Source organism: Silurus meridionalis, chromosome 7 (assembly GCF_014805685.1).
Source record: "Silurus meridionalis isolate SWU-2019-XX chromosome 7, ASM1480568v1, whole genome shotgun sequence".
NCBI classification, from domain to species: domain Eukaryota; kingdom Metazoa; phylum Chordata; class Actinopteri; order Siluriformes; family Siluridae; genus Silurus; species Silurus meridionalis.
The window spans coordinates 5,865,516-5,882,577 of NC_060890.1; the positions used below are offsets into that span (position 1 = coordinate 5,865,516).

At 38.0% G+C, this 17,062-nt stretch overlaps 1 protein-coding gene and 3 non-coding genes across 7 annotated transcripts in view; 3 read left to right on the forward strand and 1 right to left on the reverse strand.

The window, feature by feature from the left end:
• The window catches only part of LOC124388871 (myosin-16), a 77,398-nt gene that overhangs the window by 29,755 nt on the left and 30,581 nt on the right, over positions 1 to 17,062 (reverse strand). For all 4 annotated transcript variants that reach the window (XM_046853955.1, XM_046853956.1, XM_046853954.1 and 1 more), the window contains 8 exons: positions 14,842 to 14,928; positions 14,514 to 14,759; positions 13,319 to 13,436; positions 11,942 to 12,069; positions 10,285 to 10,481; positions 8,790 to 8,922; positions 7,285 to 7,501; positions 6,125 to 6,261 (listed from right to left, as the gene is read on the reverse strand). In XM_046853955.1, the coding sequence (XP_046709911.1) occupies positions 6,125 to 6,261; positions 7,285 to 7,501; positions 8,790 to 8,922; positions 10,285 to 10,481; positions 11,942 to 12,069; positions 13,319 to 13,436; positions 14,514 to 14,759; positions 14,842 to 14,928 (1,263 nt within the window). The remainder of the gene's footprint in view (positions 1 to 6,124; positions 6,262 to 7,284; positions 7,502 to 8,789; positions 8,923 to 10,284; positions 10,482 to 11,941; positions 12,070 to 13,318; positions 13,437 to 14,513; positions 14,760 to 14,841; positions 14,929 to 17,062) is intronic.
• Positions 404 to 485, forward strand: trnal-uag. Its single transcript has one exon. It is a non-coding gene; the product is annotated as a tRNA-Leu (tRNA).
• trnal-aag lies at positions 4,507 to 4,588 on the forward strand. Its single transcript has one exon. It is a non-coding gene; the product is annotated as a tRNA-Leu (tRNA).
• trnal-uag lies at positions 4,975 to 5,056 on the forward strand. Its single transcript has one exon. It is a non-coding gene; the product is annotated as a tRNA-Leu (tRNA).

Below are 17,062 nucleotides of genomic sequence, written 5' to 3' on the forward strand. Positions count from 1 at the left end.
CAATGTACACTCGTTCGCAAATAAATGTTTAAACGTTGTTTTCTTACATTTTAAATCTCTTCCTGGTGAAATAGATAACAAAGGCAGCTAATATAGTAGAGCGGTCGGATTTGGAGAGCACGACGTGTGAACGGGACGCGAGTCATGTTGACTTCAGACTTGCTGGTGTTGCCAGATTCGCGGGTTTCACGCATCAATCGAGCCTCGTCTGAACAGCCCAGACACGCTGTTTAACACCGGGTTATCTTCTACCCGGTTTTATACACAGTATCAACAGATTGCTAACTAGACTGCAGCATATCCAACTATATTCGAAGACGAATATAGTACAAGAATATAAGTACAAGATCTTGCAAACGTAATATAACTATAAGAATATAAGTACAAGCTCGGTAGTCGTACAGGTAGCGTGGCCGAGCGGTCTAAGGCGCTGGATTTAGGCTCCAGTCTCTCTGGAGGCGTGGGTTCGAATCCCACCGCTGCCATTTCGGGTTTTATGACTTTCACGTTATATATACTCAGAAATATGCTTTATATTGATCTTTACATCTTCTGAATATGTCTTATATGTATTCTTTGTATTATCCACTTGACATGGTTGGACCTAGCTGTATGCATCAATTATTGTTGCAACTTAGACCACACACTCCTGCTGCCCTGAGACTTTCTACAGACATTAATGCTTTTCAGTTCTACATTTTCAGTGATCATCTCATGCTATACTTCAACTTCAACTTTCCTATCTTGCTTAACACCAGCATTCAGTACCCCATATCTCCTATTCCTCTATAGTTTTCTTTATTGTGCATATGTATGCATACAATATAATAAAACCTTGAAACTCATCTGAGGAACATCAGCAGTTCTGCAGGGGGGAAATCTTTTACTAATGTGGTTTGAAATAAAATATTGATATCCCGTCACTTTGCAAAGTTTAAGGCTTTTACAGCCATGTTGTCTGTTCAAGTGTGTATGTGTGTGAAATATTTAAACATGTTTATACTAGATCAGAGTCCTTAACTGGGTGCAGACAGCATTGTGTGTCTCCTGTCCCCAGTTTTGGGGGTAACGTGTTACAAGTAACGTGCGTTATGTAATGATATTACTTTTCTGGAGTCACGAGTGAAGTAGCGCTTTACTTTATAAATTTACACATTAATATCTGAGTTACTTTTTAAAAAAAGCCCGATCGCAAAACGTTTACAAACTTTTTGGACAAGGCATATATAGTAATAGAGACAGAACTTTGGGAATTGCTGTTATTTAGGTTTCAAATGAGAACTTGTGAATTTTCCAAAAAGCGAGTTCTGTACCGCGAATTATCGGGGGTTGACTGTATTAAAAAAATGCTTAATGGAAAGTCAAGATCAGCAACGAGGAAGTGGAAAAAAGCACAACTTTATGCAGACCTTGCATCTTACCGTGCACTACTGACCATATTTTCTTTGGATGTGACTTCTGCTCAAGGCCTCTGCACTAGATCTTTGTAATCTCCACAACATCTTCTCTTCACTACCCAACCCCCCTGCTCCACCTGCTACATCAGACATGGGCAAACTACGGCCCGCGGGCCACACACGGCCCATTGGGTTTATTAATCCGGCCCGCCAAATATGACCAAATTCTATTAAAATAGGTACAGGTAAACATTGTTCAATTTACCTTTCCCATGTAATGCCCACGTTTCCCCTAAAGATGTCGCACTTCAGCTCCATTGACGTTGTTCGCGTAATCTGATACTATAAAAACTGCGACAGTTTCTGACAAACACCTCGGATCTATCCTGAGAATTGCCACAACAAAACTTACTCAAGACTTTGATGAACTGGCAAAATAAGGAGTTCAACAACACTGTTCCTACTGAAACTGAACTTGAGTTTTTCTGCTGTGTTTATTGATGCACTGGCAAAAAAAAGACCAACAAATTGTTGATCTTCTATATATATATATATATATAGAGAGAGAGAGAGAGAGAGAGAGAGAGAGAGAGAGAGAGAGAGTGAGTGAGTGAGGAAAATAAGTATTTGAACACCCTGCTATTTTGCAAGTTCTCCCACTTAGAAATCACAATATATGATTTTTAACTATTTATTTGTATGATACAGCTGCAAATAAGTATTTGAACACCTGTCTATCAGCTAGAATTCTGACCCTCAAAGACCTGTTAGTCTGCCTTTAAAATGTCCACCTCCACTACATTTATTATCCTAAATTAGATGCACCTGTTTGAGGTCGTTAGCTGCATAAAGACACCTGTCCACCCCATACAATCAGTAAGAATCCAACTACTAACATGGCCAAGACCAAAGAGCTGTCCAAAGACACTAGAGACAAAATTTTACACCTCCACAAGGCTGGAAAGGGCTACGGGGAAATTGCCAAGCAGCTTAGTAAAAAAAGGTCCACTGTTACCATTCGCAAATGGAAGAAGCTAAACATGACTGTCAATCTCCCTCGGACTGGGGCTCCATGCAAGATCTCACCTCGTGGGGTCTCAATGATCCTAAGGAAGGTGAGAAATCAGCCCAGAACTACACAGGAGGAGCTGGTCAATGACCTGAAAAGAGCTGGGACCACCGTTTCCAAGGTTACTGTTGGTAATACACTAAGACGTCATGGTTTGAAATCATGCATGGCACGGAAGGTTCCCCTGCTTAAACCAGCACATGTCCAGGCACGTCTTAAGTTTGCCATTGACCATTTGGATGATCCAGAGGAGTCATGGGAGAAAGTCATGTGACCAGATGAGACCAAAATAGAACATTTGGGTCATAATTTCCCTAAACGTGTTTGGAGGAAGAAGAATGATGAGTACCATCCCAAGAACACCATCCCTACTGTGAAGCATGGGGGTGGTAGCATCATGCTTTGGGGTGTTTTTCTGCACATGGGAGAGGGCGACTGCACTGTATTAAGGAGAGGATGACCGGGGCCATATATTGCAAGATTTTGGGGAACAACCTCCTTCCCTCAGTTAGAGCATTGAAGATGGGTCGAGGCTGGGTCTTCCAACATGACAATGACCCGAAGCACACAGCCAGGATAACCAAGGAGTGGCTCTGTAAGAAGCATATCAAGGTTCTGGCGTGGCCTAGCCAGTCTCCAGACCTAAACCCAATAGAGAATCTTTGGAGGGAGCTCAAGCTCCGTGTTTCTTAGCGACAGGCCAGAAACCTGACTGATCTAGAGAAGATCTGTGTGGAGGAGTGGGCCAAAATCCCTCCTGCAGTGTGTGCAAACCTGGTGAAAAACTACAGGAAACGTTTGACCTCTGTAATTGCAAACAAAGGCTACTGTACCAAATATTAACATTGACTTTCTCAGGTGTTCAAATACTTATTTGCAGCTGTATCATACAAATAAACAGTTAAAAAATCATACATTGTGATTTCTGGATTTTTATTTTTTTTTAGATTATGTCTCTCACAGTGGACATGCACCTATGATGACAATTTCAGACCCCTCCATGATTTCTAAGTGGGAGAACTTGCAAAATAGCAGGGTGTTCAAATACTTATTTTCCTCACTGTATATGTATGTGTATGTAAATAAATATATATATATATATATATATATATATATATATATATATATATATATATATATATATATATATGTATGACCTGGCCCCTCTGTCAAATTTTAGAACCCATTGTGGCCCGTGGGTCAAAAAGTTTGCCCATCCCTGTGCTACATCCTCTCTAATTGCTGATGACTGCTACTATTGAAAGTTTAAGTTACTGACAGAATGGTTTTATATGGCATAACAACTGGGTAGTGTGGCCAAATGGTCTAAGGTGCTGGATTTAGGCTCCAGTCTCTTCAGGGGTGTTGGTTGGAATGCCACTGCTGCCAAGATATCTTTTTAAATCCAACCAAGCTGTTATTTAAAATCTCTGATTTGCAGATATTCAATTTTAATTCAAGTTTAATTCAGTTTAATTGTCTCTACTATATGTTTGTGGTCACGATATACTATTATTACTATCGATGGCGTAAGCGGAATACGATAAACGGGCTGTAAAGATTCCTCGAGTAACTTGAGTAATTCGAGTACAAAAATACTTCTTTTAGTTCAATCAACTCCACATGTAGCGTTTTTACTGATGCACCACCCACTAAATTCTGGGGCGCTCTGGACACGTAAAATCATGCTGCGGAACGAAAAATGGAGGAACGGGGGAAAACAGCGAGGGGCAAGGAGAAGATTCATATATTTTAAAATTTTGCCACGCTACTATGGAAAGTTTACAGTACCCACAGGTTTTTATAGTTAATGCATACTAGGTAGCGTGGCTGAGCAATCTAAGGTGCTGGATTAAGGCTCTAGTCTCTTTGGGGCGTGATTTCAATTACATTCTCTTGCTCACTTTTTTATAATCTTAGAGTTGCTGATATTCCAGTTTAATTCCAGGACCTTGTCTCCACAACATCTTTGTGTTTGTGATGCACTATTACCAGCCCGAACCGGATCACAGTGATCGATTCCTCGATGAATTCCAGCAAGGTAGCGTGGCCGAGCGGTCTAAGGCGCTGGATTAAGGCTCCAGTCTCTTCGGGGGCGTGGGTTCGAATCCCACCGCTGCCAACATTACTTTTTAAATTCAATGTACACTCGTTCGCAAATAAATGTGTAAACGTTTTTTTTTACATTACAAATCACTTGAAATGGATAACAAAGGGAGCTAATAGAGTAGAGCGGTCGAATTTGGAGATCACGACGCGTTCGCAGTGTGAACGGGACACGAGTCACGTTAACTTCAGCACTTGCTGGTGTTGCCAGATTTGCAGGTTTCACGCATTAGTCGAGCTGCATCTGAACTGACCAGACACGCTGTTTAACACCGGATTATCTTTTACCCCGGTTTTATACACCATATCAACAGATTGCTAACTAGACTGCAGCATATCCAAGTAAATATTAACAACCGAAGACGCATGAACAAGTACAAGTACAAGCTCGGTGATCGGACAGGTAGCGTGGCCGAGCGGTCTAAGGCGCTGGATTTAGGCTCCAGTCTCTCTGGAGGCGTGGGTTCGAATCCCACCGCTGCCATTTCGGGTTTTATGACGGTCATTGAAAGTCCGCTCGAGATATCGAGCTTTACATCTTCTGAATATGTATTCTTTGTATTATCCACTTGACATGGTTGGACCAAGCTGTATGAATCAATTATTGTTGCAACTTAGACCACACACTCCTGCTTCCCTGAGACTTTCTACAGACATTAATGCTTTTCAGTTCTACATTTTCAGAGATTATCTCATGATATACTTCAACTTCAACTTTCCTATCTTGCTTAACATCAGCATTCAGTACCCCATATCTCCTATTCCTCTATAGTTTTCTTTATTGTGTGTATGTATGCATACAAAATAATATAAACTTCGAACAGTAGAGTAAACTTTGGCAGTAAAGCAGCTCTGTTTCTCTCACTTCAGTCTGATTTGACAAAGAATTGAGAATCCAAGTTTTCTATGACCAACCCTGCACTGAGTCATAGGGTGCACTGACAGGGAGTATTAGCAGATCAAGGCCAGCAGGTAGCGTGGCTGAGCAATCTAAAGCACTGGGTTAATTTCCTTAAAGATTCCTGTAGCCCAATACCTATTTCACCTGATTTACCCTGACTGAGTTCTGTTTCCTGTCTGCTGCTAGAGCTACAGACAATTTCCTATTCTTATATATATATATATATATATATATATATATATGTATGTATTTAAATAATTATGTCAACAGGTAGTGTGACCAAGCAGTCTATGGTTCTGGATTAAGGCCCCTAGTGTCTTCAAGTGTGTTGAACTTGACTGATTTATCTTTTATTGTAATCTAGGGTACCAGTATAGATTTATTCATTGCTAGAGACTCAAAGCACTCTCTGGACAAGGGTGTCTGCCAAATGGCACATGTAAATGTAAACGAATTTGAATCACAGTGTTCCCGGAGTGTGATCTTTGCATCACAAAATTAGGCTAAAATCCGAATGAAATCCCAACATTTTTCATGATCTCTGAGCTCATTATAAACCACAAATTATTGGTGAGAATATAAAGAGAAGTATGTCTTAAGAGCTCACAATTCAAATTAATACAATATCAAAACCTCTTCCCTTCTGTGTACCTCTAATGCTGCTTCAGACTCCTCCAGTGAAGCCTGCAGTTCTTCTTTTTCCATCTCGATCTTCTTCTTCATTTTCTGGAGCTCATGAACAGTCTTCCCCCCATCCGAAAGTTGGTCAGCGAGATCAGCAATTTCCTCTGAACATATACGATAACATCAATATTGTGTTCAGTTTTTAGATGCAGTTTCATACAATCTGCAGGGTGGATGGTAAGGAACAAATCAGTGTTTGTGTGAAAATATGGCCAAATTTTCCACATTGTGTAACCTGAGGAATCTCACTGAGTTTGCATGTTTTCCATTCTGGATAAAATTCTGCACAAATAATTATAGCTTTCTCTTCTAAGCCCGATTCGGAAAAAAAGTTTAGCATTGTGAGGATTTATAATTCCTAGCCTTTATAAACCCTCATAATCCCAGGTAGTTACACAGTATGTGTAGGGAATGTGAGTCATGATTGTATTAACTTGGCCTGTTACACTGCATGTTAGCATTAAGGTAATTTCAGAAATTGTATTTATATATATATATATATATATATATATATATATATATATATATATATATATATATATATATATATATACATACATTAGGGCTGCTAAAGTTAACCTGATAATAACGAATTAATGCAAATTCATTTTAACGGTAGAAAGTTCATTAACTCACGGTTAATGCAGCGTGCATTTTTGTTTGACTATTTTTATGAAAAATATAAAGAAATAAATATAAAACAGGTGAAATTAAAACCTTCAATGCAGCACACATTTATTCACGATGTCTGAAAAATTATTAAAACATAAACATTTGTTTTACCAATGCGGCAAGTCTCAAATCAAGCACCAAAATCCGCCATGATGCACACATCCGGCAATCAAAACCGTCCGTGTGGAAACATAGCAAAAGTTCTATTTGGGTTCCTGATGATTTACCTTATTTAAAACACAATGATTACTTTAAAACATTTACAAGAAGGTTTTGTCTTTATGCTCTATATTGAGTCTGGTTTCACTAATAATAAACATACATTTGCATAAAGCATCCATAGTTGTTTATGCCCATCTTGATTAGAGTATTAAAAACTTGAAAAGTATTAATAAAAGGTACATTTAAAACAGATCAAAATATAAAATATATAATTAAATTAAATTAAATATAACCTTGGATGGCCTTGTTTTCTCTGCGTAGAGCCTCGCTCTGCTCCACAGACTCCTCATAAGTTGTTTTGAGCTTGAAGAGCTCGGCAGCATGCTGTCTGCTCTCTTTCTGACAGCTTTCCACTTCAGCCAGTAGCTCCTCACACTTCTGTCTCCAGTCTCCCAGCTGCTTGTCGAGCATCCGCTGCTTTTTATCCAGCACCGCCGCTGCATTGTTAGCCTGGGTATCATAATGCAGTTACATATGGCCACATAGTTAAGATAAGTTCAGAGTTTGGACATTTTTTTATTTCTAATTGAGAAACAATGCAAAAGAACGTGCATTGTGTCTATATAAAATATATTAAGTGTTGCCAATACTAAAGCAAATCTAACTATTGCAGATATTTTTTTAGTATTAAAAATCCACCCTAGTGTTCACTCTCTTCTTTCCTTATCCTTCATTTCATTTCCTTCAGCATGTTTAATTTTTTTGCTGCACTTTAGTTTTTATATTCGGTTTTGTACTGAAAGCCAAAACCAGCAATGAAGAATTGCGGTTCATATGGTTAAATCCTTCTGTCCTATTGTTTTTATAAACCTAATCCTAGTCTTTGTTTCACCAAGTGTTTTAATTTATCTAATTTTAGTAGCAGGTTCTTGTGTGGACTGCTAGTGTGGGCCAAAAATAATCTACAGCAAGGAGGACGATCACATGCAGTGAAGATACAAAGCAAGGATACTGAAGACTACTCCTTACAAAAAGACTTTACCATATCAACATTTCTTTTTATAGAGTGTGTGTCTGCAATTCAGTTTTGCCCAGTTTTTTAATGTATGCTCTTTATTCTAACTTGTTGTTCATGATGAAATCGCAAATGTGGTCAGAATAGCACCATTTGGCAGCATTAATATCGAAACATTTTGTTAATACCTCTTTCATCTTCCATTAATATATGAAGTGGTATCAAAAAGTTTCAAGACTAGTTTTATAACATGCCAACAGATGGCAGCACAAGGCTGCACGCACAGTCACAGTGAGCATCGACCTTCATATGTCGGTGTGCCAAAAGACATTGTCTTTTGTACATCAGAAGCAGTGCAACTGGTTATATTCTGACCATGTGCACCGAGCTCTCCTCACACACGAGTTTCTCGCCAGAGAAAACATGATCTCACTTCTCCACCCACCCTACTCGCTAGATTTGTCTCCTGCGGATTCGCCCTCTTAACGAAGATAAAGATCCAGCCCAGAGGTCGCCATCGCGGAGATCCAGCACGAATAGCAGAAGGTGCTTTACACGCTTTATAAAGAAGACTTCAGGGACACATTCCAAAAGTGGCAGGAACGCTGGGGGCGTTGTATTGCTGTGCAAGGGGACTATTTTGAAGGCGATAGAGTGTAAACATAGATAAATATCTTGAATCGTTTTGATTGAATGGGACTAAAGAAAAAAAGCGGGTCCAGGTAATGAGTAAGAAGGTCCGAGATAAGAACATAAAATGACATTACTACAATATAGCTTTACCTTTTCTAGGTCCAAACTGAGCTCTTCCACTTCTGTCTGCAGCCTCTGCTTGGTTTTTTCCAGGCTGGAACACTTTGACTGCGTGGCCTCTATGGCTTCTTCAGCCTCTTGTAACCGAGCCTGCAACCTTTTCCTGCAGAAGCAGAAAAAACAAGTGGTAGACCAAGATATCTATTTCGATTACTTCTATTTATTTAAATTATGTTTTTTTTTCAGGGTCTAAGAAAAGCTTTGGCATCTATCTGGTTTGACTTGTTAAAAAAAAGTTTTTTCTATAAAACTGGATTATGTTCATTGTATTCACCTCCTGTTATGACATGTTACTGCTTAAGACAATGATAAACATCCTGGGATTTCAACTGTAATATACACAGGCTGATTTGATTCGATTCAAAGTGATTTTAAAAACTGTATTACGAAACCATGTACTCAATTTCCCTTCCTGTTCCTGGGGAGGAGTATAAACACAGGTGCAAGTATAACTGAGAACTGGAGGAAGCATGACAGGAAAAACAGATATGGGCTTTTATTTAAGACAAATGCCCCTTTTATTTGGTTTATCCAACAGTCCAAACTTGGCTATGCCTCATCATTTTCAGTGATATTTTACAGTTATATCAGGATACCAGGATGTGCTGATGAAAGAAAGCAATTCTCGAAGGGGTGATTTAACGCAGCCCGGAACCGACCTGAAGTTCTCTGCATCCTGAAGTGATTTTATTTCTTTTATGTAGGAGTATTCTCTTATGAGTTACATGTACATGACGAATAGGAGTTAAGAAAAAATAAACAGATTTTTTAAACCTGTGTGAAATAAACCTGAATAAATAAATACATACATAAATAAATAAATAAATAAATAAATAAATAAATAAATAAATATCTTGTGTGTTTCTTAAATGCAGACATTTGTTAAAGGATGCTGACATAAGTAGAACAGTTAAGTGGAACATATCTTTAAATGTAAAACACACACACACACACACACACACACACACACACACACACACACGCACACACACATCTGTATGACCCAAATGGAGTCTAACAAATGTAAACTTGTTACATATTTTTTTACTAATTTAATTTTAGTTAATCAATTTAATTGACCGATTACTCAGTTTAATCAATACAGTAAATAAGTGTATTGCATTCATTTGATTTATTCTATTTGACTTTTATATGTTTTTTTATGTAAACCAAACAGGCATTTTATTTAAAATTGTTTTCAAAAGTGTAAATGATACAATTGATACTAATAAACGGTGTGAATAAAAAAAAGGCATGCAGTTTTATGTTTTGCGTTTCTTCTGCGTAACTGCACCAAAACTGAACTGAAGCGCAACTTAAAAACCCGAGGTACGTACCAAACCGTGAATTTTGTGTACATTACAACCTACTAATAAGTCATCGGATGTCTGCTCACTGATATGTGCACAGTATAACGTCTCATGTGTGCAGGGATATGTGTGTGTGTATTTTTAAGGCCATGTACTTGGCTTCCTCTAGCTCATCGCTGTGTTGGATCGAGTCGGCCTCGTGGCGGCTCCGCCAGTGCGTTACATCACTGTTGAGTTTGGAGACGAGGCGCTGCAGCTCGAGTTTGCTCTCCTGTTCCTCTTCCAATTGCTCCTTTAGTGACTCACACTCCTGCCGCAGCGCCACCAAACTGCTGCTCAGTGCAGCTTTAGTCTGTCCGCAAAAACACACAAACACACAGCACAAATACATTTCTGTGCACTGTTCGATCCTACTGTTTTTGCATATTTGCTTACTGACAAATAGTGTTGTAATGTTCATAATAGAGTTATTATTTATTCTTTGCCTTTATTTGAAATCTGTTTCAGTCGACCAAACATTATTACAAAAGTGTCATAAATGCAACAATTATGCACAAAAATCTTCCTTACATTTATCTGCATACCACATTAAATTATGTGGAGAATGCAAAAAAGAAGGCTATTATATACTGTAATTCTTGTCCTTTCATCTTCTCCCATTAGGGGTCGCCACAGAGGATCATCTGTCTCCATACCCCCCTGTTTTCTACATCTGCCTCTTTTAAACCCCAACTACCTGCATGTCTTCACTCACCACGTCCACAAACCTCCTCCTTGGTCTTCCTCTTTCCTCCTTCCTGGTGGTTCCATTCTCAGCATTCTCCTACACATATACCCCATGTCCCTCCTCTGCACATGTCCAAACCATCACAATCTCACCTCCCTCACCTCGTCTCCAAACCGTCCTACATGCGCCCTCCCTCTAATAAACTCAATTTTTTTGCACTCTTTATAAAATTGTGCACACATGTACATAACATTTTCATAAGCACTAAATACAATATCTTCTTCATTGCACTACCATGACCTTTTATACTCATTGTATATGATCACCATTCCATGTACTGCTTATTTATATTCATATCACTGATTTCATATTGTTAATTCATCTGTCGTTATTTATTTATATCTATCATATTTTATAGCCATATGTAAATATTTAACACTGCTAGGAATGCACTTCTGGGTCAGAAGTCAGAATCTGATCGTATCTGATCAAATCTAATTTAAATCAGGAAAAAGCACAAATTAAAATGTTATATTCAGCAATGTTGTATTAATTATTAGCACTAAACGAAAGGTCCACCAAGTAAAGTCTTTGCAATTTTACTTTAAGGAACACTGAAATTGTCTAACAATTTTCTAGACACAGATTTTCACAGATTGGTCAAACTCTGTCCATCTTTACATCTGAGAGACTCTTCCTATCTAAAATGCTCATTTTATACCCAATCATCTTAGTGACCCTAGTTTAACCCAATTAGCTGCAAAAATGTTCCTCCAGCTCGTCCTTTTAGTGCCACATACTTTTCCAGCCGTTTGTTGCCTCTGTCCCAGTTTTTTTTTTAGACATGTTGTTCCAATAATTTCAAAATTACCTTACTTTATTCTTAAAATGGTACATGGTAAAAAATGCTTAAAATGGTACTTAGTTGAAACATTTGAGATGTTTTCCATGTTCTATTATTATTAAAATATAGAGTTATGAGATTTGTAAACCGTTTTCCAACTGTTTTGGAATTGGGGTTGTACTATAAAGATCAAATTCAGACGGGATCACAGCCCGGTTAGCGATACAATAAAATAACACACCTTGACTTCTTCATCATATTGTTTCTTGAGATCTTCGTGCTGTGCAGTCAGGAGGCTTTTAGAGCGGCTTGTCTGGCTGAATTTCGTCTCCGTCTCTTCTATCTGCCTGCTCATCTCGTTATTGTCAGCTGCAGGAGAGGAGTGAATGAAAAAAAACCTGTTACTGTCTCACATTTAATAAAAGAACATTTGTAAGAACAAATACAGAATAAACATTACTGTATGTATATTTAACTGGATAAAATGTTTTTAGGGGAAATATTGATTTAAACACATCTAAATCACTCATTTTACATTAGGTTAGAGACAAAGAAATGATGTTTCAGCATCCAAACAGTACTGGGAAACCTGACTTTTCCAGCCATATGTGGTATCTTTCCAAACTGTTACCACAAAGCTGGAGACACACAATTGTGTTGGATGTCTTATTTTATTCACAAATGATATTCCTTCTTATATTCTTATATTCCTTTATCTGTAGTATAAAATCTTTCCTTCACTTGAACTAGGAGACCCAAACCTGTTCCACAATGTCCCTGTGCACAAGAAGATATTTGTTACATGTGATGGATTGGAAGATCTTGAGTGGCCTGCTATAGAGCTCTGACCCCAACCCTATTAAAGACCTTTGGGATAAATTGAAACGATGGCTGCACCCCGGACTCCTGAACTCACCTACATCAGTACATGACTTTACTAACACTAAATCTAGTGGAACATCTTCCCAGAAGAGTTAGAGGGTAATGGAGACTAAAGGGGAATGGGATGTTCAAAAATCACATAAATATTATAGACAGATGTCCTCAAGCTTTTGTCTATATAGTGTACTTATGTAACATTGTATAGGTAAAAGTAAACATGATAGTGCATATTAGTAGTGCAAATGCTAACTACCTAATCTATTACAATAGCATGACATGGTAGTAGAAGAGTCCGGGGGAACTGGTTGCCTGCAGTCAAGACCTTTTACCATATGAAAACATTTGGCATGTCATGAAACGGAAAATACAACAAAGGACACCCAGAACTGTTGAGCAGCTAGAATCCTGTATCAGACATATATGGGACAACATTCCTCTGACAAAAGTTCAACAACAGGTCTCCTCAGTTCGCAGATGTATAAGGACAGAAGACCTGATGCTACACAGTAATACAAAAACATGGCCCCGTCCCAACTTTTTAAGACCTGTTGCAGCCATTAAATTCAAAATGGCCTTATTTTTCCCTAAAATTTGTATATATTCTCAGATTAAACATTTGATATGTTGTATTGTTTTATTGTAAATAAAATATGGATTTATGAGGTTTGCAAATCATTGCATTCTATTTTTATTTACATGTGGAATTGGGGTATTCCCCCGACATTATCTCTCCTACCTGTGAGTCTGTTCTTGGCCACCGTGACCTCAGTGAGAGCTTTCTGCAGGTCTTCATTCCTCGAGTTGGCCTCAGACAGCAAGTCTTCCAGTTTCTTCAGCTGCATGTCAGTGGACGCCTGGTATTACACACATAATCATAAAGCTTGACATTAGCTTTATGATCTGCCTGAGCTGCTCGTGGAGGAATGAGTTAATGAGAGGTTGAAGCTGAGATCACACAACGAACTGCACATCTGTCTCTACATGATGTCTGTCATAGAGAACAGTTCAGACTAATAGTAGTATTATGTTACAGGACATGAGTAATTTTGAAATGATAACTTCAGAATTGCTATTGAAATTTAGATGTTAGATTTAGATGTTAGAATCACTGTATTTTTTTTAAAGGAGATTAAATATGTTTTGGATTGTTTAGGTGATTGAATCATTATCTATAAATAATGCAGATTGCAGGCATTTACATGGATATTCACATTACTGGTACAAAAACATTTTAAAAAGAGTATAACAAATTAAAGAGGGAATTGTGGATTATATACACTATATGGACAAACAGTATGGACACTGACCATAGGTGCAGTTATAATAATTCCACTCTTCTGGGAAGATGTTCCACTATTTTGGAGATTTGTTCTCATTCATCCACAAGGGTGTTAGTAAAGTTTGGTACTGATGTAGGTGAGATGAGGAGACCTAAATTCATCACAGATATGTTCAGTAGGGCTAAAATCAGAGCTCTATATGGCCACTCAAGATCTTCCTTTACAACCCATTAAAACCAATCTTTATGGCGCCTTCTTATTGTTATTGTCATGCTGGAACAGGTTTGGGTCCCCAATTTCAACTGAACTCAAATTTTTATTATATCGCATCCAAACACATTGTCTATACATTGTTTGCCTTCAGCTTTGTAGTAACAGTTTTGATAAGAACCACATATGGCAAGAAAGGTCAGGTGTCCCAATACCTTTGTTCATATAGTGTAAATTTTGGACTTTGAATTTCTTTTTAGCCATTTTTTTGACATGGACATTCCCCCACAGAGATCCCCCTTTATCCTGTCATTTATCACGGTGACAAGAACTCCTCTTTATTCTATCGTTTCTACCACCCTACTACCTGTAGTAATCATTAGTTGCTCTGGATAAGCACATCTGCCAAATGCTGTAAATGTAGTTGAGTGAGTTTTTGACCTTGGCTTTTTGTATGGTGTCTAGCGAAGCCGCCAGGTCGTCCACCTCCAGCAGCAGGTTCTGCTTCTCCTTCTCTAGTTTGGCGCGAGTCCTCTGCAGGCCCTCGCATTGCTCGCTCATCTCAGTCAGCGCGTCTCCGTGCCTCTTCCTCAGAGCCGCCGCCATCGTTTCGGCCTGAGCCGAGGACTCCTCCAGCTCACGCCTGAGTCTCTGCAGCTCCACCTCGCGCTTCTTATTCATCTCCATCTACAGCAGATATGAAGCCAGAACGCAAGTTAGTATTGACAAGTACTGATTTAAAAAAATCTACTATTTACTATGAGTCCACCTGAGAGGCTGTGACACCTCCTGCCTCCTCAAGACGGTCTGTCAGATCATCCAGTTCTCGAGTCAGGTCAGCACGCTGCTTTTCTACCTGCGAGTTCATACGTATACACAGTGAGCCAATACAAACCTCACACAATATACCGTAGACACTTCGCAGACACTTCATCAGACATTGTTTGTCTGTGTGTGTGTGAAAAAAAGAAAGAAGGGATTATTCTTTTAGAGATGATCTGCAGCGTAAGTGCTCCTGGTGACAGATATGAGGATTTTATGAAAACCTTACTGTTTACATAAAGAAATACAGTCTGAGTGCTTACTTGCAGATCAAGTGCTCATTTTAATACCTGAAATGTCGTGTTTTCCCATTACCCTGCTATAGCATGTGAAAAGTCAGGGAGAAAATCAGGTACTACACACACAAATTAGTCATTTATAAGCCTACCGATATTGAGCTTTCATTATACATTAGTGCATTAATTATTTATATAACAGTACTTGAGGATTTGCTCAAATCCATAAGACAACATAAAAGTATCTGTTTTATTGTAAACAGTGAATGCATTAGGAATTAAGAAATATGTACACTTGTCATTTTTTTATGTTTTGTAATTCTCCCACTATTCCAATCCATATTCATCTACTTACAAACCCACAGAGAAAGTTTCTCAAAGTACATTGTTAATCACATTTGCATTCGAAAAAAAAACACTGCTGTTGAAGCACTGCCTTATGCAACTTTCTCAAAATATGATGAATGCAATGATAAAAAAAAAAATCACATTATTATAATGTTAACCAGTCAACGCATGAACCCAGGTAATTAAGGGTTGTTCTCTCTTCTCTCTTTCATGTAAAAACAAAGTCATAAAAATGTCTAATGACATGTTTTGACTTACAACTTTCAGAACTTCTCCAGCCTTGGTACGTAAAAGATTTATTCAGTGCTTTTGAATGGGTAACAAAAGCCCTAGGTAGGTGTGTTTTAATGAAGTGTTACCAGTGTAAACCAGTGTAAATGTGTAAAACTACATCAGTTTTTTGCTTAAATTTTGAAATACAGTTATACCTCAGCTCTCATCGACAAATTCGGTACTCGTCACGTTATGACAACTGAAAAATGTTTTGTCACTCTTTGCATGCATTGAACTCAACAAAGACTTTAGCGATGACACTCGTGAGAGCATGAAGATTCTCGTGTTAGCTCATGAACAGTGCCATAGCGTTGCCTTTTGTGGTTTTGCATTATAGGCCTAAATCATGGGCCCTAAAGTGGTTAAAATGCAAAAAATCAGCTACTTGTTCTCAGTTTTAGCACTCATCAATAGTTCTGAAACGAATTAGTGACGAGTACAGGTTTTACAGTAGTTAATAATAATTTAAAAAATCAGACATTTATTTATGATTTAATAATATAACTTTAGGTGTATTAGTAATGCACATGCTTTGATTTGAATAGAAATATTTTGTGTTCATTCTTAAAGCAATGTTATAGAACAACATTACATACCACTGGAACAGTCACCAAGGGGACATGGTTTAGAAGATGATAAACACTCCTTAGATATGAAAGAGTTTATACGGACATATTTTTACATAAATATTTTGGAGCTGAACATTTTACACCATGAGTCTGTATACGTTTAACCAGGAAATTGAAAATTCATCCCAATTTATCCCAAAGTTGTTCAGCAGGCTTGAGGTCAAAGCTCTATAGCAGGCCACTCAAGAATTTCCATTCCAACCGATGTAAACCACAAAGAGCTCGGATTGTGCACAGGAGCATTGTCTCAGTAACAGTTTTGGGAAGAACCACATATGGTTAGAAAACTCAGACGTCTCAGTATCATATAATGCATGTTATCGTGGAACAATGCAATCTCTGACAAAGTGTATATTTATAATTGGTTTAAGTGTGTCAATTGAAAAATGTTAAATGAATTAATAAATTAATTACAATTACTAGAAGGTGTGATTATTATTGTCTGAGCTCTACAGACTTGGTTGTTGTTGCAATAGTATGCAATTCTGATTAAGCACAATACCTTCTCAATTAAAATCAAAGCACATATACCAGAGTCTGTAATCAAGCTATCTAGCATAAAATCATTTGAAAATATTAGCATTAAAATGCACTCATCCAATTATACTTTTGTAGGAGCCATTACTCAGTAAATAGCAGAAAATAGTGCTGATTAGTTCATTGTAGCAGTCACAAGAGATTA